This window comes from Amblyomma americanum, chromosome 3 (genome assembly GCF_052857255.1).
Source record: "Amblyomma americanum isolate KBUSLIRL-KWMA chromosome 3, ASM5285725v1, whole genome shotgun sequence".
NCBI classification, from domain to species: domain Eukaryota; kingdom Metazoa; phylum Arthropoda; class Arachnida; order Ixodida; family Ixodidae; genus Amblyomma; species Amblyomma americanum.
In genome coordinates this window covers 116,944,880-116,968,019 of record NC_135499.1, presented here as the reverse complement: position 1 = coordinate 116,968,019, position 23,140 = coordinate 116,944,880, and the positions used below count along the sequence as shown (strand labels likewise).

The 23,140-nt window shown below is 44.8% G+C and overlaps 1 protein-coding gene across 1 annotated transcript; it reads right to left on the bottom strand.

Annotated features, from left to right (window-relative positions):
* Positions 1-269: 269 nt before the first annotated feature.
* LOC144124042 (tetraspanin-33-like) lies at positions 270-21,319 on the bottom strand. The gene is made up of 4 exons (XM_077656718.1): positions 21,119-21,319; positions 17,939-18,263; positions 4,730-4,886; positions 270-627 (listed from the first exon to the last, which is right to left on the bottom strand). The coding sequence occupies exons 1-4, from the start codon at positions 21,317-21,319 to the stop codon at positions 270-272; spliced, it is 1,041 nt and encodes a 346-aa protein (XP_077512844.1).
* Positions 21,320-23,140: the final 1,821 nt, after the last annotated feature.

Genomic DNA, 23,140 nt, shown 5'->3' with positions numbered 1-23,140 from the left:
AAGGCAGCAAAAGTTCGTGTACTCTACATGAGTCCTGCTTTTTAGAAGTTTGTAATAAATGAGCTGAACAATAATTCTTACCTTGCAGAACAATATCACTTCCGAACACTTATATACAGTGCTAAGTTTGGCGCTATACAATTATAATTTAGCCGTTATCTGAAAAAGTTCGAACATAATGCTTCTCAGCCCGGAGAAAGCACTGGACCATGGCTAAAATCCTAATGATAAAGACGCAATGATGCGACGAAAAGGTTGCTGTCGGAGCCCTACGGCTCTGCGGAGACCGCGCCGGCGGCGACGGCGGCGGCTTGAACGTGGGAGTAAATCTTGCAGATGATATCGATCTCGTCGATGACCGCATTCGTGATCATGTCCACAAATGCGAGGAGGATGACCACGATGAGGCAGCTGCCGCCGATGACCATCGCGTGCTCCCTAACGTAGCGCATCGCCGCGTCCTCACAGCTGGCCAGGTGGACGATGAACCAGGCGTCGTAGTCCGTCATGTTGAGCACATTTCGGCCGCAGTAAATGCTTGTGGGCCCCGAAGACGCGCCCTTGCAGCACGAGTGAGGCACCGAACAGCGCTCGTGGCTTGGGTTCTGGAGGCTGCAGTTGAAGTAGCTGCGCACGGGAGATAAGAGCAAAGCTAGCAATGTTTATTTTATATTTCGGATTTGTTTAGTGTTTCGCTGTTAGACAGCTCTCACAAAGCTTCAGCTTAGTCTGGATTGAATTTAGCGAAAAATGTGTAAACAAAAATCAGATATGGTATTAAGCTAAGTATGATGGACCTATGACAGCAAATCTTTTAGCGAAAGTATTGTATCAGAAATACACATTTATGTATTCTCGCGACCCGCCGCGGTGCCTCAGTGGTTCCGGAGTTCCCGGAGTTCCCGGGAACTGATCCGGAGTTCCCGGGCTCGAACCCGACTGCGGCGGGAGTGTTTCGATGGAGCGAAACGCAAAGGCGCCCTTGTGCTGTGCGATGACAGTGCACGCTAAAGATCCCCAGGTGGTCGAAATCATTCAGGAGCCCTCCACAACGGCACCTCTTTCTTCCTTACTTCTCTTAGTCCCTCGTTTATCCCTTCCCTTACGGCGCGGTTCAGGTGTCCGCTGATATGCGAGACAGATAATGCGCCATTTCCTTTCCCAAAATCCAATTCTCGATTTTCATTTTCAGCCCCGCCGCGGTGGCTCAGTGGTTAGGGAGTTCGACTACTGATCCGGAGTTCCCGGGTTCGAACCCGACCGCGGCGGCTGCGTTTTTATGGAGGAAAAACGCTAAGACGCTCGTGTGCTGTGCGATGTCAGTGCACGTTAAAGATCCCCAGGTGGTCGAAATTAATCCGGAGCCCTCCACTACGGCACCTATTCTTCCTTTCTTCTTTAACTCCCTCCTTTATCCCTTCCCTTACGGCGCGGTTCAGGTGTCCAACGATATATGAGACAGATACTGCGCCATTTCCTTTCCCCCAAAACTAATTATTATTAATATTATTATATCTATCGCATATATTTTGAACCGTTTTCTGCTGGTAGAAGCGCGGCCGCTGGCAGCACCACTCTTCGTTGAGTGGCACCCTTCCTTTGAAAAAAAACGCACCTTGTAATGTGATTAAAACATCATGGGGCGCCTTTGTATACTTCCAGCTTTATTTAAGCTTTGTTGATTACTCAGACAGCGTAGTGTGTCATTAGTGTTCATGCTACTTTTCACGCAACGTCTGAAAACACCAGGATCTGCGGGCATTGAGATGGGAGAAAAAACAGAATGATGCTCTTAGTTCCATTTAGCGGAGATAATTAGAAATCGTAAGGAGAGCTATCTTCATTTGCAACGAATGCACTTCTGTCACGTGCGAAGAAAATATGTGGGCTCTGCTTTCTTGCCGACACGCGTCCAAATGGTCCCACAATGTAGTAACAGGCTTCAATTTTTTCTCAAGGATTCCAACAAATCAATATTTATGTATTGTGAGGTGCCATAATTGGGTTCTCTGCTAGAAGTAAAACAAATCACCATTTCAACTTATAACAACGTCCAGTGTGCGCTCTGCGCGCATAGTATATCCGGTCAGTTCATGCAAATACGCCATTTTTTGCCTGTTAATTACAATAAGGCGGCGTAAAAATGCAAGGTTTTAATCTCATGTGAAAAATTATTTTCAAGAAGAATACATGGAATACATGAACCTTAGGAACACTAAGTTTAGAGAATGATTCTTGAATAACGAAACTGATAACGACCACGATATCAGTGCAGGGGGCATGAGGCTGCCGGCTAAAAACGCTACGTTTGTATGTAAACCATACACACTCGTGTAATGACCGTTACTCTAAGTTTATAGAAGCCGCAAAAGGGCCAATTGTGCTTCGGAAGTGCATAATTTCCCTCACGCGACACATACCGCGAGGAGCTGCAGGACGGGGACAGCGGCCTGCGACACAGGCCCTGACCATGCCGACGAAGCGTCGTTTTGTTCATGCTCTGGCTAGAATCAGTATTGCACGGACGTTTCACCATACATCCGGGAGCGCCTTAGGGCTCCTGAACTCGCCTTAACGGCCAGTCGTTGCACCAAGATATATAAATAAGTTGTATAACGCTCACCGTCTGCACATATATCAGAATGAGACACTGATGTTAGCTGCAATCTGCCTCGCAGCCACACAATGCCCGCCCGCGTTGCTGGGAACATCGGACTAGGTATCGAAGCCGCCACCTCTTTTAACCCCGCCATGGTGTCTCAGTGGTTAAGGTGCTCGGATACTGATCCGGAGCACCCGGGTTCGAATTCGACCGCGGCGGCTGTGTGCTTATGGAGGCAAAACGCTAAGGCGCCCGTGTGCTGTGCGATGTCAGTGCACGTTAAGGATCCCCAGGTGGTCGAAATTATTCCGCAGCCCTCCACTACGGCACCTCTTTCTTCCTTACTTCTTTCACTCCCTCCTTTATCCCTTCAATTACGGCGCGGTTCAAATGTCCAACGATATATGAGACAGATACTGCGTCATTTACTTTCCTCAAAAACCAATTATTATTAATATTATCTTTTAAAATGTCTAAATTTGTCGCGAGAGAGAGAGAGAGAGAAAGAGAAAAAACTTTATTGTTGGAGAGGAAGTCCGGGCACGCCCCTGGGTCTCCGCACGACCCCACTGCACTCAAGTGTTTATGTCCCTAAGGTCCATAACACTGGCAGCCCGGCCGGTGGCGATTCTCTGCGCGGCCGGATCCTCCGAGCGCAGCAGGGTCTCCCAGTCCTCCGAGATTTTACTCCCATAAAAGCCTCGCATTTATATTAAGGCACGACTGATTTCAAAACTTCATCAGCAAAGCGAGCTTATAAGGAGGCCAGGTGATACGCTCTTCGTATTATGATTCTGAGGAGGACCCACGACGTGCGATTCCGAGCCGCCAGCCATATTGTCATCGCGGTCATTCGAGCGTCGATTTTCATAGTTGTAAGCATCTGTATCTGCCTTATTGCTTATTCGGAATAATCGGGGTGAACAGCCTTTTTCGCTCCAAGCAATCACCGCCAGTCGTCGCAGTATTCACACTTTGCGTTATGCTCAGGCAGGGTTCTCTGGGCCCGCTCTAACGTATCGTAAAATACGAGCGGTCGTACCAACGCAGGACGTGTAATCTGAGTTAAGCTGTAGTGGGAAAAATTGTACGAAAGTGCGACGCTTACGCGAGTAGGGCTTGTGTTTTGTCTTGGTTATTGTCTTGTGGTGTGCATGGTTTGCCGCTAGTTTTTCTCTAATTCAAGGGGTTAATTACACGAGTGCATACGGAGGTGGAAAACTGGGAGTCGCTTCAGCAGTGAAAATGTTGTACAGACCAGACAGGAATTTCAGCTTCCCATGCGCTAGAAGACGAAAAACTGACTTTACTGGCTGATGAAATTCTCAGTGTCCAAATGGAACACGCATTTCACCACGTAAAATAGCGGACATGGTGGAAGCTGGGGCATGTTGGCTCGACATCATAGCTACCGCGCAAAATACGAGGATGAGAGAAGTACACAGACACGGCGCTGAACTTACAACTGACTTTTATTGTTGCTACGGCAAGAGCTATTGTAGTTTCGTTCTTGTAGTTCATTTTTTTTGTGTGTATTCTAATTTGAAATCGTTTTCCGCTCTATTTATGCAGCGACAAATCTTTATTAAAACCGGTTGTTTCAGCGCCGTGTCTGTGTACTTGTATCATCCTCGCCTTTTGCGCTGTAGCAATAATAAAAAATTAGTGCTTTAGATATTTTCACGTCTCAGCTGTGTCTATGTTTGCATGAGTGCTTCATAAGCACAAGTTATCTCATAGATAAATCAAGTACTCTCTGATTGGAAGAGGTAGTCGTTCCATACTGCGATCATTGATCATACCAGCAAAAACCAAGCCGTTACCCTTTCGGAATAATGAACCCTTGTAAAAAATGTTAGTGCTTCAAAGTATCAATTTGAAGTGCTCTTAAAATAAATTGTCTCTTGTTCATTATTCGACATTCAATTTCATGTTCACAAAAGTTAACATTCGCACACTTCTACTACAAGACATTTCGTGGAACATTAATTGCCATACAGTAAAAACGCTAGGCTTTACTTCAATATCTTTAGATTCCTTTAGGTATCTGTTTGCCTTTTCAGTCACGACTCATTTTCTGCAGCGAAGGAGTTACGGAGGCCAAAACTGGTGCGAGCAAGTGCGTACATGTTCTTGTTCCAGTCCCTGAAGTTTTTGTACGACATGCCGCAGCAACGCAGCTGACGCTGAAGCGAGTCCACGATGTTTTGCGTGTCCACGGTGTCGCGGTAGCGGATCACTAGGGACTCGGACAGGGTTTCCTTGATCACCTTGCGGACGCTCCCTGAAAATCAGAGGGATGCATCGTTATGAGAGAGCTGCGGACTCGCAAAGCCAAATGGCAACCGCCGATAGGCGAAGCATTCAGCACACGGTACTCATGTACTTCCTCAGCATCCCAACCGCCATTAATATGCACTGCTGACAACAAAACTGCAGAAAAATTTGTAAAAACTCAGAGTAGAATGAAGCGTACACAAGCAGAGCTAATGCTTCACGTGGAATGTTAAATTGATTCAGAACAAACTGTGTTGCAGGGTGCGAAAAAATGTAAACAATATCAATATCAATATCATGTAAACAATATCTTGAGGCCGTTAGCGAAGAACAAGTTCGGTCTGTTTTTATGTCTCTTCAAAACAGCTCTAGTTGTGACGTTGAAGGTATGCAAATTCAACCGCTTAAACATATTATGGATCTTATCGCACCGACTCTTACCCATATATTTAATCTTTGTTTTTCAAGTGCCGTTTTCCCACAAAGAATGCAGGTGGCTAAGGTTACGGTATTGTTCAAGAAAGGTGATCGAAATGACATCAAGAATTATCGCCCTATCTCAGTGTTGCCAATATTTTCAAAGGGTTTAGAAAAGATTATTCATGAGCGCCTTTCAATTTTTTTCTCAGAAATATGACCTTTTAACCCCAGCTCAATTTGGATTTAGAAAGCATAGGTCCAGGGAACTAGCCTTGATAGAACAAAAAGAGTTTATTTTATCACAGTTTTCAAGTAAGATGGTTGTACTGGGCCTGTACATTGATTTCACGAAAGCATTTGACTGCATTGTTCATTCCATTTTACTCAAAAAACTTGAATTGTATGGAGTGCGTGGCCATTGCTGGAATCTTATAAAATCTTACCTTGGCTATCGGCGGCAGTATGATCAAATAGGCGAGCACTGTTCCGACCAAAAACCGATTGCAAGAGGAGTGCCTCAAGGCAGCATTCTTGGACCTTTTCTTTTTAATATCTACATAAATGATCTGGTAAATACATGCGCTGAAGCCAAATATATATTGTACGCCGACGATGCCAGCATATTTTTTTCCGCTACAGACTGTGAGCAAATCAGCTATATAGCAAACTCCGCCCTTGTAAAACTTCTGGAATGGTCTGTAGCAAATCAGTTAGAAGTTAACACCAACAAAACTAAGGCTGTGCTATTTAGACCGAAATCAAAGCAGGTAAATATGAACGTAGATCTTATCTATGGCACCAGAAAAATAGAAATAGTAAGCAGTATTAAAATTCTTGGGGTCACGTTTTCGCAAAATATGCTGTGGGATATTCATGTAGATTCTGTTTGCACTAAATTGTCAAGTGTCGTTGGTATTTTATCCAGATGTAGGTCTATATTACCTTTCAGCGTAAAAAAGCTGATATATAATTCTCTTTTTTACTCTCACCTCTCTTACTGCTTTTTGGTATGGGGATCTACCACAGTAACACACTTAACAAAGGTGTACGTCCTACAAAAAAAGATAATTAGGCTTTTTTTTGATGTCCCCTGCAATTCTCATACACATGCTCTGTTCATTAAAGCAGATATAATGCCTGTCTGGAAATTGTTTAGCTATAGACTAATTGTTGCCTTTAAGTACGAATTAAAAGAAAATCAAAATTTCTTTCGCAACCTAGCCAAGCTAGAAATAAAGCCTACATCCTACACTATACGTCAGTCTGAATACTGGAAGGTGGTCACTCCCCGTGCTAACTATTCTATGGGTACACTATCGTACATTTTGCCTAAACTTCTTAATGATCTGAATAAATGTGGAATTGATTTAGGTCGCACTACAGTTCGTGAACTGCGCCACGTGATATGTCATGTTTTTGAACAATTCTAATATTGGTTTCCTTGTGATACATTAAATCGAATCAATTTTGCGTTTCTGTATGTTTGTATTCCTGTATGCTTCATGTATGCTCCTGTACTGCCTTGTAGAGGGGACCGTGGGCTCTAGTCAAGCTGTTCAGCAGCTTTTACCCACGGCCCCTCCATCGTTTTGATGGAAATAAAGCTATTATTATGATTATTATTATTATTATTATTATTATTATTATTATTATTATTATTATTATTATTATTATTATTATTATTATTATTATTATTATTATTATTATTATTATTATTATTATTATTATTATTATTACAAGCCAAAGGTGGCGTACTGGAGAGAAGCCACCTCTCTTTGGGCGCTGACAGTAGTTAAAAACGTTGATAGCTTATATTAGTACATAATTGACTGGCGGATCGATCTATTGTATGAAAAATCATTTTGAACACCTGCGTGTGTATGGTGCGCGAGTGATCTCTGCGTATCTATTAAACTGTAGAGTTCGTATCCAGTGTGTTGTCATGCGTATGGGCAGGCACGGCGAGATGGTATGTCAGTTTTAACACTCCAGGCTACATGCCGCTGGCGCTGAAGCGAGTGCCACGCAGCGAGTGCCAGGCAAAGGCGTCATTAAATAGGTACCGATTTTCTTAACATTTATTTACATGGAGTTTTCACATTTCACTGCTATCTGTACGGGACGTTCTGTTCATAGATGTTCTATAACTGTTAGCATATGCATGGAACACTATAAATGCTAACCTTCCACAATTCTTTCCACGCGCTGATGCAGCCACGCAATTACTGCCGCATTCAAGAAAACGCAGCCCAGTTAGCAACATCCCATTTTATGTATATTGTGTATAAAGATGATTTTTTTCTAGCGATTCTTTTGGAAAAACTAAAATAAGCCAGGAAGATGCGCAACTTCATCTTCCTATTCCTTTCACCTTCAACCAGTCCTACTGGTCGGCGAATTAACCCCCGTAACTCCCATAGTATAAAATGTGCGATAAGGTGTAAAACTGTGAACAACCTATAACTTTCAGTTCAACGGTCATCAATACATGAATCCCTAGCATATTTGAAATAAATGTGTCCTTCAATATATTTTTCAAACTAAGGCTAATATGTAAACCGCCAGAGATAGTGGAGGTCTGGTGATAATAATAATAATAATAATTGGTTTCTGGGGAAAGGAAATGGCGCAGTATCTGTCTCATATATCGTTGGACACCTGAACCGCGCCGTAAGGGAAGGAATAAAGGAGGGAGTGAAAGAAGAAAAGAATAGGTGCCGTAGTGGAGGGCTCCGGAATAATTTCGACCACCTGGGGATCTTTAACGTGCCTGACATCGCACAGCACACGGGCGCCTTAGCGTTTTTCCTCCATAAAAACGAGGTCTGGTGAAAAATTAATTTGTGCGAATGCTACCCTTGATGGCAGAGAAGCCCCAAATTTGTGCTCGTAATGCTGCTAGACCGCGGACGGCGAAATTTTGAATTTATCTCTTGGTTTATTGCACGGAACTTCGTATCTGCTCTCATCTTTATCTGCCTTCGCCATGAAAAAATTATCAAGATTTCCTCAGTAATTAGGCTGTAACACTTGTCGCCTCGTAAATCTTCAAGATCTTTACGCTTCTGCAATGAAGGTACCCCACAGTGATCAAATCTTGAAAATTCATAACTTTTATTCGACGTTTTCAATATCTGGGTATTAAAGGGCTAAACCTAGACGTGATGACTCGCACCTCATCAGTAAGGATTATTTTCTAGGAACGATCCCTATGCTGCTGCTACAGGCTTCCTGCCTAGACTTTGTGATTATAATAAAGCGTCAAATACACGCAAAGCCTTGTGCGACCGGTTACTCGAAGGCCATGGATAATGACCTCTCAGCTCCTCACCTCACGGACCGTCAACTTTGCTACCAAAGTCTCCAAAACGACTTAATTACATTACGACGTCTTTATATCCGTGCTGATATTCCCCGCGGATGTTCTCTCGAGACTGGGCTATAAATAATGACGGTTCAAAAAGAGGCCACAGTCACTGAGAGGTAAGTGGCCTTTGGTGAGCTCTTAGCTTCTGAGCCTTTCCGGGGTAGCTGTCCGCTCCGGTGTCTTGCCCGCGTAGGCGCGCCGGTGCCGATTTTCAACCTCGTCGATCATGAGGCGCCGCAGGTACCCCAAAGCAGTGATAGAACTGTTAGCTCTGACTCGCTCCCTGAAGAATATCTCCGCCTTTGCCCACGATAGCCTTTGTCTTATCTATTTTACGCATGTGTTGTAGATCGGTTGAAGCTTACTACATAATCGGTTCAATTTTTAATACGTAAGCTCTGCAGCCCTGTTCATAATTTTATTTGTTCACATGTCGTAATAATGTATTATTACTCAATTTCTTTCTACCCACATCTTGTTTTGTTATAGTCTCTAGCGTTGTGGATGTAATAACCAATTACGCCTCATAAACATTTATTTGTTTTGTTGCAAAGGAGCCTTCTGTTAATTTTTTGTTCTCACATCAAGACACTTGCGTCAATTGTTGACGGCCCAGATTTCTTTACCTGCCTGTATAACTATCGTTAGACGAGGGCGCACGCCCCTAAACGGGATGCTTCCCATCTATCCACCGTAAAGGGGGACGGGGGGGTTGTGATAACGTTAACAATTTCTCGCAGCACCTGTACTGACCTCGTTTTCAGTTACCAAGTTTAAAGACCATAAGGAACGTTACCACCAAATTCTTCGGTCACAAAACGGGCAGCGTCATGACCGTTCACGGTTAAAACAGCAAAAATATCCATACTAACTGTAATAGTGTCAGCTAACGCTAGCCCTAGCCGCATCAACGTATGAACGTGCTGCGTGACAAGGCCATCCATAAAAAGTAGAGCATGACATATGAAGGAATAAAATTATGCAAACGACAACAGGGTGCAGGACAACATAGCGATTCAAATAAGAGTGCCTACACAGCAACTGAACTTACCAACTTAACACGGTAACTTGTGTATTAGTTCTCCAGGTTATTTCATGTGAGTACATCACACTTTGGGTGATAACTTGTTGAAGAGGTGGACGCGTTTTTATGCTCTATCTAAGAATTGCTGTTAAGAATAACCCACATTTATACTCCATCAGAACCAAGCGAACAGGAAGAGAGATATACAGTTGCATTTCATGAACACAGACCTGCATGAGGAACCATTTGGACTGCTTTAAATGAGAAGAGTATAAGGGAAACAATGTTTTGTGATGAACACATGGACATATTTGAGCGGCAGCTAATTTAGGGCTCATTTCGAAGGAGGATCTGGTGGAGCCACAATCAATGGGCCGACTGACTTACTGGACAAGCTCAGATGCTGCGTGCCAATGCTGTTGCCGGCTAAAGGAGGAGGAGGAGGAAAGAACTTTGTTAAGTCGTCTGCAGAACGACACCATGACTAAATGGCGCCGCGATGCGGGCCGTGACGTCTTCTCAGCGGGTGGTCCCTACTCACCTCCAACGCGTGTTACTCCCGCGGTCGGTCGCCCTGAGAGACAACGTTCCGTCGGTTTCCCTCGGCCTTTGTCATTCAAGAGCCGCCGAGACCTGCTGGACGGCCCAGGTTTGGATTTCGTGGTCATAGCATTCCGCCGCAGCCGCGAGTCGCGGCTATCTTCAGTGGTTTCAGATCAGTAGCCAGCAGCAGTGCGCACCGCATTTTTTTTCTTTTTTCTCAGCCTTCCGCAGTCCTGATGCGCGCAGACAGCATGCGGAGGTCCGCTTATTCTTATGCTACTATGTGGAGTCCTTGGGAAAATCTTAAGCAGTAGCGCATTTTTCTGCATCGTTTCTTCGAACTGAATTCTTGCTCTTCTTGCTTTCGGGAGAGCATCGAAAGTCTCCGTTCATTATCATTGTGTTTGAGCACGTGGTAGAGCCCCAGATTACAAAATACGTCTGAGAAGAAACGGTGGTTTCCTCAAACCGTGCGCCTATTTCGCAGATTTACAGAAATAAGAAGAATCGTAGTAAGGATCGCAGTCGTCGCAATGCATTCGCAAGCAGAAAGCAGCTGCCAGCTTTGATACTCCAAAAACCGGGGCAATGTGCAACACAGCGGGAGCGTGCCGAAAACCTAACTATTCGAAACGGATAAAAAAAAACATTAGATTAGTTCCTCTGTAGTTTACAGGAAGAAAATATATATTTTGTGATTCTTTTCTTTTGTTTTGAAACCAATAAATGATTTTTCAACTCATTCATGTCGCGCCTCAATGAAATAGCGGACTGGTGTACTTGGAGCCATTTTGAACAATCTTCCAGCACTCATACGAAGGCGCCATTTGGACAATATGTTATTCACGAATCAAGAGGTTTTCTAAGCGTCAAACAAAAAAATGCCTTTTGGTGATTTCACCAATAATACCGTCTTTTTCACCTATAAAATAGCTACGCCACAGACGAAGAATGATACTAAGAACAGGGCAAGAGGAACAGAACAGGATGAAAGGATGACTACATGCCTCGATGCGATTACGTACACATGAAAAAAAATTTATATTTATTGTGGCCGCAAGAAAACAGTCTTTTCAGGGTGAAATTGGCAGCCGTGTAGGTCGTCAGTCGTTTTTATAATTATGCTAATTTCGCAGGCAAAGGACATATGTAATAATTATTTTCTACAAACGCAATCTGGTGGTTAGGGGCAATGCCGAATTCGGAGCCAAAGACAAGACGATTCCATATCAGTTTTTTTAAACGATATGGCATCTATGAAGTCCTTCGGGGCGTTTGAAGCCTGGTACGTTTCTCAGCACAAAACGGAAACAAAGCGCCGAGCTGCACAGTGTTTCTAGTGAAAAGGTAAAGCCCTGTGGCATAGTGTTACTAGGACAGCGGCGCCAAATTTGATTTGCTTGAAGTGTTGTACCCCAGAATACATATCCCTTAGCACCACTGCATCAAATCTGTACAAGGTTATGCACATTGTTTTGCACCGCGGCTTGAAATGTTGTACCAGGTTATGCATTCTTTTGAAGTCGAGAGTTGGACGAAAACTCGTCTGGTCGGGGATGATCATAATAAAGCTTAAAAGGAGGACGCCGACCAAAACAAAAAACAAAAAAACAAAAAAATGACGTTTCGGCTCCCGTACGGGAGCCTTGTTCACAATGAGAAGGATTAGAAAGTGCATCAGGATTAAATACGTTTGAAAAGAGGGCGCAGGGAGCGTGCGTATACAGGAGTTAGATTTCCCGTGTTGCGATTGAGGGTGCGATTAGTCGTTTGAATGAATAATGATTCGAGGTGAAGGCGACGGTACAGAATCTTTTCAGTTGCCAGCACGTGTGCCCTACCCCAGTCAATATCGTGGCCAGTTGATACGGAGTGTTCGGCGATAGCATTAGAGTTCACTTTTTCGTTTTTAACGTCATTACAATGTTCTTTTAGGCGTCTATTAAAATCACCAGTCTCGCCGATGTAGACGCTGTCACAATCAGAGCAGGGGACGCTGTAAACAACGCCAGGGTACTTTTCTTTGGGGATAACGTCTTTGACGTTAACCAGCGCATGCCGAAGTTTCCTTGTGGGGACATGGGCAACGTGAACTTGGAATGTGCGCAGAATACGCGCCAAGGCTTCGCTTATTCCAGGTGTGTAGGGAACAGCGGCACGTTTCAGAGGGGACAACACGGGAGTTTCACGTGTCGGGGAAGATAACTGCTTTTCAGCGGATGCCACAAAAGCAGCTGGGTACTCGTTTCGCGCGAGTTCTTGCCGTACAGTACCAAAGTCGACTGCCCGATCTTCAGGAAAACTGCATATGCGTTCTGCGGGTTTGAACGAGGTTGTGGTTACAGATTTCTTTTGATTAGCCGGGTGCACAGATTTGAAGTTAAGGTATCTTCCGGTGTGGGTGGGTTTCCTGTAGACGCTGAATGATAGCTTTCCACTGTTTCGTTTTACCAATACGTCCAGGAAGGGCAACGCGCCATTAATTTCTTCTTCGACGGTGAAATCAATCGCTTCTTCAATGGAATTTAAATGGGACGAAAAGGCCAGCAAATCATCTTTCCGAATGAGGCAGAAGCAGTCATCTACATATCTAAGAAAGATTCTTGGCGGTGATGGGGATGTTTCAAGGGCACGGCGCTCAACAAATTCCATAGTCAGATTCGCTACAGTCACTGAGATAGAGGCGCCCATTGGTGTGCCCTGAAGTTGTCGGTAAAAAGAGCCTTGGAAGACGAAATAAGTGTTGTCCAGGCAGAACTGTAAGAGCCTGCGGAGATCTGGAATGTAAATGGGGGTCCTTTGTGGTAAACAATTGTCAGCTTCAAGGGCAGCAGAACACACTTGTACGGCGAGGCCAACGGGTACGCATGTGAAAAGCGACTTGACGTCAAACGAAACCATGTACTCGTCATCGTCCGGTGATACGTCGCTTACCTTCTTGATGAAGTCAGTCGAGTTGCGTACGTGTGTTGAGACGAGACCGACAAGTGGCCTGAGGATCCGGTGAAGGTAGCTGGATAAACTGGATAAACTCTTCACAATTTATCCAGCTACCTTCACCGGATCCTCAGGCCACTTGTCGGTCTCGTCTCAACACACGTACGCAACTCGACTGACTTCATCAAGAAGGTAAGCGACGTATCACCGGACGATGACGAGTACATGGTTTCGTTTGACGTCAAGTCGCTTTTCACATGCGTTCCCGTTGGCCTCGCCGTACAAGTGTGTTCTGCTGCCCTTGAAGCTGACAATTGTTTACCACAAAGGACCCCCATTGACATTCCAGATCTCCGCAGGCTCTTACAGTTCTGCCTGGACAACACTTATTTCGTCTTCCAAGGCTCTTTTTACCGACAACTTCAGGGCACACCAATGGGCGCCTCTATCTCAGTGACTGTAGCGAATCTGACTATGGAATTTGTTGAGCGCCGTGCCCTTGAAACATCCCCATCACCGCCAAGAATCTTTCTTAGATATGTAGATGACTGCTTCTGCCTCATTCGGAAAGATGATTTGCTGGCCTTTTCGTCCCATTTAAATTCCATTGAAGAAGCGATTGATTTCACCGTCGAAGAAGAAATTAATGGCGCGTTGCCCTTCCTGGACGTATTGGTAAAACGAAACAGTGGAAAGCTATCATTCAGCGTCTACAGGAAACCCACCCACACCGGAAGATACCTTAACTTCAAATCTGTGCACCCGGCTAATCAAAAGAAATCTGATGCCACAACCTTGTTCAAACGCGCAGAACGCATATGCAGTTTTTCTGAAGATCGGGCAGTCGACTTTGGTACTGTACGGCAAGAACTCGCGCGAAACGAGTACCCAGCTGCTTTTGTGGCATCCGCTGAAAAGCAGTTATCTTCCCCGACACGTGAAACTCCCGTGTTGTCCCCTCTGAAACGTGCCGCTGTTCCCTACACACCTGGAATAAGCGAAGCCTTGGCGCGTATTCTGCGCACATTCCAAGTTCACGTTGCCCATGTCCCCACAAGGAAACTTCGGCATGCGCTGGTTAACGTCAAAGACGTTCTCCCCAAAGAAAAGTACCCTGGCGTTGTTTACAGCGTCCCCTGCTCTGATTGTGACAGCGTCTACATCGGCGAGACTGGTGATTTTAATAGACGCCTAAAAGAACATTGTAATGACGTTAAAAACAAAAAAGTGAACTCTAATGCTATCGCCGAACACTCCGTATCAACTGGCCACGATATTGACTGGGGTAAGGCACACGTGCTGGCAACTGAAAAGAATCTGTACCGTCGCCTTCACCTCGAATCATTATTCATTCAAACGACTAATCGCACCCTCAATCGCAACACTGGAAATCTAACTCCTGTATACGCACGCTCCCTTCGCCCTCTTTTCAAACGTATTTAATCCTGATGTACTTTCTAATCCTTCTCATTGTGAACAAGGCTCCCGTACGGGAGCCGAAACGTCATTTTTTGTTTTGTTTTTTTACTTTTGGTCGGCGTCCTCCTTTTAAGTTTTATTATGCATTCTTTTCCACCGCCGTTTCAAGTGCTGTGCCCCGTTATGCATATCCTTTTCCATCGTCGCTTCAAGTGTTGCACCACGCTATGCATTCTTTTGCGCACTGCTTCAAGTGCTGTACCACTTTGTGTACGTTAGTTTGCATTGACACTTGATGTGCTGTCCTCGTTATGCAGATTATTTTGCACCACCGCTTCAAGTGCTGTGCCCTGTTATGTACAGTCTTTTGCACCACCCTTTCAAGTGCTGTACCACGTTATGGACATTATTTTGCATTGACGCTTCAAGTTCTGCACAACGTTATGAACATTCTGTTTCGCAACCCCTTCAAGGGCTGTAGCACGTTGTGCACATTATTTTGCATGAACGCTTCAAATGGTGCACCACGTTATGCACATTGTTTTGCATCGATTCTGCGTGCAAGAAAAAAGGAGAGTCATCGCCAACAGTGTTTTGCTTTGCTTTGAGAGGGAAGAGGCAAGAGAAAAATTACGCTGTGATAAAACAACACGGATGTTTCGCATTGCGTGCCCTAGGCATCGACAGACGTAGCGAGATCGCGTGTTTCACGACGAAAATGGGTAGCCTCCGTTTATCTAAATTGGCGACGCTACAGAAGACTGCTTCTGGGGGCAGCATAAATGGAAACATTATTTCACGGAAATCCTACTATAAACTCGCTTTTGTGTGTCGATGGTTACGAGCTCTTGTCAGTCAATCGTTCGTTGCTCGACAATATAAGAGAAAAAAAAAGAGGGACAAAGAAGAAGTCGCGCTCTGGCGTGTAAATAGAACTGGCATGAGTGAGCATCACTAGACGGCAAATGCGCACTTCCGAAAAAATATAAAAGCATTAACATCCATATTCATAAGTTGCTCGACATGTAAAATGCGATAAAAAGAAGCGCAATATAAAAAATATCTCTCTATCTTAAAAGGACTCAAAGACTAATGTGGGTTATGTTGGAAACAAGCTAGATACGTTGCCCCGGTCGCAGGAGTTTTCACTATTAAAGCTGTCCTCGATTTGCGTTTTTTCAGGGTGATATATTTTAATAACCACGTGCTATTTTCGATGAGAACATAGATGTATAACTGTGCGGAGTGGTGGAAAGTGAGAGCATGAAGATGTCGCCTCCACACGCACTATTTTTTCGGAGCAACCACGCGATGCGCTCTCTCCTTGTAAGTAGTGGACAGAAGGCATCTAATGAATGTATAGGGCAACAATGATAAAATCTTTTCGTTAGATCCTATTCGCTTCTTTCCACCCGTATTCAGTGACAGCTAAGGCCTAGGGCAATAATGAAGTGCACAAATAAATATAACCAAATGAATTTGCGTAGATCATTGTATCACCCCGTGTAAAAAAATCAGCATGCACGCACGCCGTAATAATGCCCGCAATTACAGGAATATTCGTGCGGGAAGCTCTTTATGGTTGAAACACGCCCGTTAGGAGTGTGTTCTCAGCGATGGTTGTTAACTGATTGCGCCTCGCGTTTACTTAGGTCCAAGTAAATCATCTGTTTAGAACTAGAGGTTGTGCTGTGACGGTTCTTCATTCGCGCCACTGCACATCGCCCAGAATTCCTTTCGCAGTACTATTTCTGCATTGCTGGCATTGAAAATTTCACAACGTGAGCCTAAGTGGCTCTTCTGTCTCGTAAGCATGCAAAAATTCACGTAAAAAGGTAATAAGATATATTTCTGGCGCAAAAATCTGACAATAACATGGTAGTGTACCGACGAAACGTTCATGTCCAACATTCTTTGTCGAAAATTTGGAATATTGAAAAATTGTAGGGTACTGTTATGAAATGATCCGAACACATCTTAAGCATGGTAGCTGAAAGTTCCGAATCGCTCAACCGACTGAGAGGGTTGCTACCTGTGTCCCCCCTTCCATTCGGCAACTCGCTTACGAAGCATTCATTCGCACAAAACTAGAATATGTCTCAACCATTTGGAATCCGCACCAGTCATACCTAACTGACGCTTTAAAATCAAGGCAAAGTCGCACAGCCCAATTTATTACATCTTGTTACCACCGGAAGACCAGTGTTACTGGCATCATATCATCGCTTCACATTCGGCCATTGCCGCGTCGCCGTAAATTGCCCAAACTTGCCTTTCCCACAAGATATACTACAATTTTCCTCACTACCACTGCACATTTACACTCCCTCCTAACAGAACATCGCGCTGCCTTTTTAACAGTCTAAGCCTACAGCGTTTACATGGTTCCACTAATGCCTTTCATAAATCCGTCTTGCCATCCGCCATTGTACAGTGGAATGAGCTGCCTGATGCCATTGCAACTGAGCACGATCCGAATAAATTCAAAAGCCTGATATAAGGTTACCTTCATCGTTAGACCCACTTGCAGTGTGTTGCCCGTCGCTTTTGTTCCACTTCTGCACTAATAACATTTTTCCAAGTTGTTGAACCCTTCCTATACAATATGCATGTATGTATACAGTGTTCCCGTTTTGCTCTTCATGATACTGCGCGATGACCTAAGTGTATGTGTAATTGTTCAGGTTCGTTATTTAATGCCATTTTAAAGCTTGTTTGCCTTCTTTACTGTTGTATTCCAGGTGCTTTTATTGCTGGTGCTATTGCCGTTTTGTTCCCCTCATATGTAATGCCCAGCCTTGGGGTCCTTAAGAGCAAATAAATTATGATGATGATCATGATGATACTGAAGTTAAATGGTCCATTCTTTCGATGAGTGGCGATATCTTTAAAGTTTTGCTATCGCGCGCATGGAGCAGTTAAGACTCTCATGAAAAAAAAAAGAATGCTTTTGACGATAGCAAAAACGTGAAGTGGGAAAAAATGCAAGCCTGATGACAAGAGATCTGCATATATATTGGTTGTTATTGTGAAATATTACAATAGACAAAAAACAATTGCGTGTATAAACCAGTTCCCGTTGAAAAATCACTTTGTCCAGAATTGTTGTGTGTGCAAGTATCAGAGGAAACAGTGTGGTTTTTCGCGCCGATTGATCTAGGACTAGTTCACGGCGTAGCCGCATTGCATTGATTTTGTCAAAGTCGCCAATAGCACCGAGCAAACAACTACCAAAAAGGCGCCTTCTTAAATAGTCACTGGAGGGCATGCTGCTTAGGCCTAGCGCGATGTGTACGTAAGGCAGAAATCCACGCAGTGTGGGTTATTCGACGAAGTTCAGTGCACGTACCGGGCATGAAGAAGACGACGAGGCCGGTCATGAGGTGCAGCATTATGAGCAAGGTTAGGGCGAGGGAGTAGAGCTTGAGTAGGAAGCTGTTCTCGCGCAGCGCCCCCACGCAGCCGCAGAAGCAGACGATGAAGAGCGCGAAGCCCACGGTGAACACGACGTACTCTATGCGGTGGAGGAGCACGCCGGTCAGGTCGAAGCGCGACAGAACTGCGGCGTCACCCTCGGACAAGTCGGAACTGATGTAGAGGTACGAGGAGCCCGCCATCAGCCCCGTGCCGAGAAGCCAGAGGGCCAGGTTGAACACCAGCAGCGGGTAACGCACCTGCAAAGTCGACACTCACTGAGGCCTCGTCCTATGAAACTGCTGCACCACTTTCTTCTCACTAATCTCTCGTAATCAGCATGGCCAAAAAATTACTTTACCGGGGTTCCTTTTTTATCATTTCCCTGTCTTTCCTGCAGGAACAGCAATTGGCCCTTTCCTTAACAATCGCCCGCTTCTGGCATGCTCTATGCGCACCTCTCGCTTCACAAATAATGGCCAGTAAATGCAACCTGGGACATCCTGGCGCCTCTTCCCGGCGGTTATGAAATTGAAAACATTTTCAATCTAATGGATCTTCTTCGTTGCTTTTTTGCATTTGCTTTGAGAATTGTTGCTTTCAGTACTGCTATTCCAATACACTTGCTGCAGACTCTTCGATTTGCTACAATTCGGCGCACCAGACTACTGCGGGGTCCAAGGCGTTAAATGCGCGATCGGAAACGGACAGCATGCACGTCTGTCCACTTACGTAGCCACAAGAGAACAGCACTCTAACGAGTGGTGTCAGGGACTTGGCCGAACGCAATCCCTTGAGTTAGTCCGCGTGCCAAGCTCCTGTCTACTGAAGTATGTAGCAGCCCGCGCACCGGCTTCTGGGGGCTGTGACGACCCTTAGATTAAGGCCCTTGGTATTACCTTCGCGGCCTTTTCTTCCTCACTCTGTCTACGATCTCTACGCGTCTCGTTCTTATAACGTTACTCTATTCGCACCACCCAACCCGTTCGGCGACTGTAAGGGGTCAACTTTAGCATTCTGTGTACCGTGTTACCGCTTCCGTTACCAGAGTACCGGGAGCCTGCGCGTTGTGAGTGCGCATGCCTAGATCACCTTGTGGGCGCAAGAAGGCACCAGGTACCCAGCAGCTGCGCGTACGCCGGCCGCATCGGGATCAATAAGCGCATGCTCAGTAGCGGTGGGTGGGCTTCCGGTACTCCGGCAACGGTAACGAGGTACACGGTATGCTAAACGGTGTCTGCTAACTCCGTCTGGGGCGTGTCTGTTCTACTTGTCCTCTTTTGTTATTTCCCCTGAACAGTATGGCTCTCTTCTATTTCGCTCTCGCTTCCGCCTGTCACTCCGCCATTACTACTTCTCCGCTCCTTTTGTGGCGCTTCGGTGCTACTCTCCTCAGCCTCGCTTCTACATTGGGCTCTCTTTATCTCCTCCTTTCGTTCCCACTGCCTTCCTTCTATAGAAACCAAATTTTTGCTTGCCTGTTTTCTTTCGAATCATGCGTAAGAAATTAGTGTATACGGATCCTGACGTGATCCAACCACTAAATGATTTATAATTTAATCTCTACATGGCGCTGTTTTGGTTTCATAGGCCGACGGCTTTAATATGTAGCTGACCTTCAGGTTACGTGACGCTGAACAAAAACGGGACTATTGACGCTGATACCTTGTTTTAATTCACCACAACAATGAAACAAGTCTGCTTCAAGAGGTGGAATGAAAACAAGCAAGTTATCAACCGCTCTACTGCCTTTCCTTTCGTGCCTTACGTGACCTAAAGACCAACTACACCACTGAATGACAGTTATGAACGGGTGAATATTGGATGTGACAGCTGCGAAAGAATGGCACAACTACTGCTTTCACAGTAAAACCACAGCAGTAGCTATTGCAGCACAAAAGCAAACGTGCGCGAAGTGTTAAGTTATATGCACGTTGTAAAATAAAAAAATTGGAAAAACAGAAAATAGTGACTCCAAATCGTCAATATTGTCGTGTATATGTCTTAATTTTCGAGCAGTCACACTGATTTCACGCCTGAACTGCACAAGTGAACTGCTTTAGCCCCTGATTTTCCTAGCCTACTAACGACTTAAAATACTTATTATGAAACGCCCGCACAAGAGGGAAATTCCTACTGTAGCATCTCTGGGGAAAGTGCCTTTGTTAAGCAGTTTAATCAACTTCGGCCAGAAAACAGAAAAGTGTAAGGAAAAAGTAAGACTCCGGTTTACAATTTATTCGAGTTTGGGGTGCTCATGCAACGCAGAAAAAATACCATGCGCAGGTACCGTGTACCTGTGGGAACAACAGAAGAAAAGATCGCGTTGAAGCCAAACCAAGTGGGCAAGACATGAGCCAACATAAGCGAAAATTTAACAGCCTAATACTGTGTGCGTTTGTGCGGGCGTGTGTGCGGGCGTGAGTACCGGCGTGCACGAATACTCTGTCCAACTTATGGCGCAATGTGTTCAGCTGCAAGCCAAGAGCGAGCATAGCTTTTGTGCTTCAGTGGTAATCGCTTCAGAGCCACTCGAACTCACTCGTGGATTAAGCTATTCTTCCTTAGGTGTGTGCTGTGCCGTAAAAAACAGCTCCGTCTATTTGGCGTGGTACAACACGCAATATAAAGGCAAAAAAGTTTTTATTTATTTTTGTTGCTTTCCCGCCTTCACTCTTTCACGCTAGGCACGGTTCGAGCATCCACCCAGAGCGTTGAGCTAGTTACTGCACATTTCCAGTCCTCATAATCGCATCCACATAGTCGCTTGGGCGTGCCTACTGCGATCTCCGGGTGCAAAGTTCCAGGGGCTTGCAAAATTAACTACCTCTTGAAGCCCCACCTTTGAAAACCTCCTAACTTATGAACCAGCGTTTCCTTTGTTAAAATTTTATAATCTTCGCTTGCAGAATAAATCGACTTCAAGCGGGAAACGAGCACTCGGATTACGAAATTTGTCGATGATCCTCATTTTCTCGCGTTTCCATTCCCCCTTATCCTCGATTAAAAAACAAAGAATCATGTGTACACAGGCCGCACTCATTCTTTTCTGGCCCACATCGTCCACAGCTGTCATTTCCTAGCGCACACTGGGTATAAGAAGTCGGCCACTCACCATGGGATTGACGTCGAGTAGGATGGTCTCTTCTAGGGTGCGGTCTGGAGACGCAAAGGGCGGTTCGGCAGTGCGTTGTTCGCCTCTGTGCTGGGGTTCATCCGGCAACCTGACGCTTGCTCCGACATCACCAGCGGGCGCGGCTTTGCTGGGGACCGGGGAATGCCTTTCCGCGGTCTCGGGTTTCTGTTCGGAGGACATCCCGCCAGAAACAGAGCGAGGACCTTGTCGTTCACGGGAACCTCTGCCGCTTTGGAGATGCCTTAGTGAAGCACAACTTTCTCTTGTTAGGTTTTCCTCTCTTCTATCAGAAGGTAGTTCAGCATACGCCTGCCTCTCAAGAGTTCTTCTTCTTCGTTGGCTTCTTCTTTAGAAGCCTTACCGCATCAAGCCTCACAGCGAGGCTTCATACTAACAGAAATTGCTAAAATTAGCACATATTGGGGATAAAACATGTTATTTAGGTAGTAAATTTTTTGTAAGACTCAATACCCAGGAGGCTTTAAGCAAAACAAAAAGGGACAAGGGGAGCTGAAAATACCGAAGAATTGAGGCTATTCATCAAATATGTCCCGTGAGTTGAAAAAAATAAGCGCATGCGCGTCTTTCTCTTCGGTTTGCTTCCGCTCAGTTGGGGGCGTCGATGAAATTAAGTATGGCCAGCAAAACGTGCGACCACTTGGAGGGTGCTCGAAATTTGTGGTTTTTAAACGGTGAGCCCAGGCAAGTGCTGCAAATAATGAATGCGTCATGCTTCTTAGGGCGGTTTTCTTTTCTTGGTACCACTTGTACGTCATCATCTTCCTGGTTAGCTTGAGTGAAAGGAAAGAGCCCCCTTCGTTTATCTCGAATTTCTTGCGCCGATCAAGGACCATCTTGTCCCAGAAAAGTTCATGCAAGCGAATGTTATCCCGCAAAGTGACCCTCTGACACTTTCGCTACGTGCCCTTGGGCCGGTGTCCACTTCCTTGGAATGACAACCTATATGTGTTCCGCACTGCATTTTCCCTAAATATCTATTTCCTCTCTTTGTACTTACGATATCAAAGATTTTCATTTATTCTGCAATCCAATCTACTTCCGTTCTGTCTTTTCACGTTACCTCTCTTGCGTTTCTTTCCGTACTTGCTGTGCAGTCGTTAATCCAATTTTAATCTTTTTTCACTCCATCTAACTTTTACTTAAATACAATAATTTAAAGACAATAATAATTAGAAAGATACAAATGCAGAATATTTTTCTCCTGGGGAACATCGGTAAAATCGCATTCCTCATTTTACGATACATGAGTAAAGCATTTCAAAGATATTCTGATGACAACACAAACTTTATCTTCATGCTTAGGATTTACTGTCGCTAGTTGCCAGAAGCGGATATAGTCCCCTGAGTTGTTTCGCTTACTCCCTGCCTATCGCAATCTGTTCTTCGTCTAGCAGACTCTTGAATATTGCATGCTTTCTTTGCGTGTATTCTTAAACCCTATTATAAGCATTGTGTACTTAGGCGCTCAATCATATCCTTCAGTCTATCACACAAGTTCATTTTAAAGAAAAATTGCACCTATAAATCTCAGATCACCCTGTTCTCTGTTAACTACGGAGCCTAATTTCATCTCAATTCGGTCCTCCGTACAGCTATCTCAAAGATGCTGTGAATCACAGCGGAGATATTGTGCATTCGTTTCTGTCAGTCCATGTGAATGATGTTTCCAACCATCCTGAGGGGAAACTATTGCCTGCGCGGATTCTTTATTAGAAAGCATAACCATTTCACCGAACAGGTTTAGCGTACTGAGGGGCAGAGAATACGACCTCGATCATTGAGCATGGCACAGCAGGGGGTCCATTCCTCTGAATGCCAACTACAGGAACGTTGCTTCTTTGACTTAGCATTTATCTATAATTAGTGCAGGCTCTTGCATACATTACGGCTGCTATAGAGAAGCCGAAAATTGCGATGATTTTCGATAATATCATTGAGGCTAGTGTATTCCTCCCTTCTACATCAAGTATTCCCAATGAT

Bases quoted from the DNA above. Each gene is read 5' to 3' on its own strand.
- LOC144124042 (XM_077656718.1), bottom strand. From the start codon at position 21,319: ATGTCCTCCGAACAGAAACCCGAGACCGCGGAAAGGCATTCCCCGGTC. The intron at 18,264-21,118 runs GTGAGTGGCCGA...TCGACTTTGCAG, and splicing joins TACTCGACGTCAATCCCATG to GTGCGTTACCCGCTGCTGGT. The intron at 628-4,729 runs GTACGCACTTGC...TCCCGTGCGCAG, and splicing joins AGGGACTGGAACAAGAACAT to CTACTTCAACTGCAGCCTCC.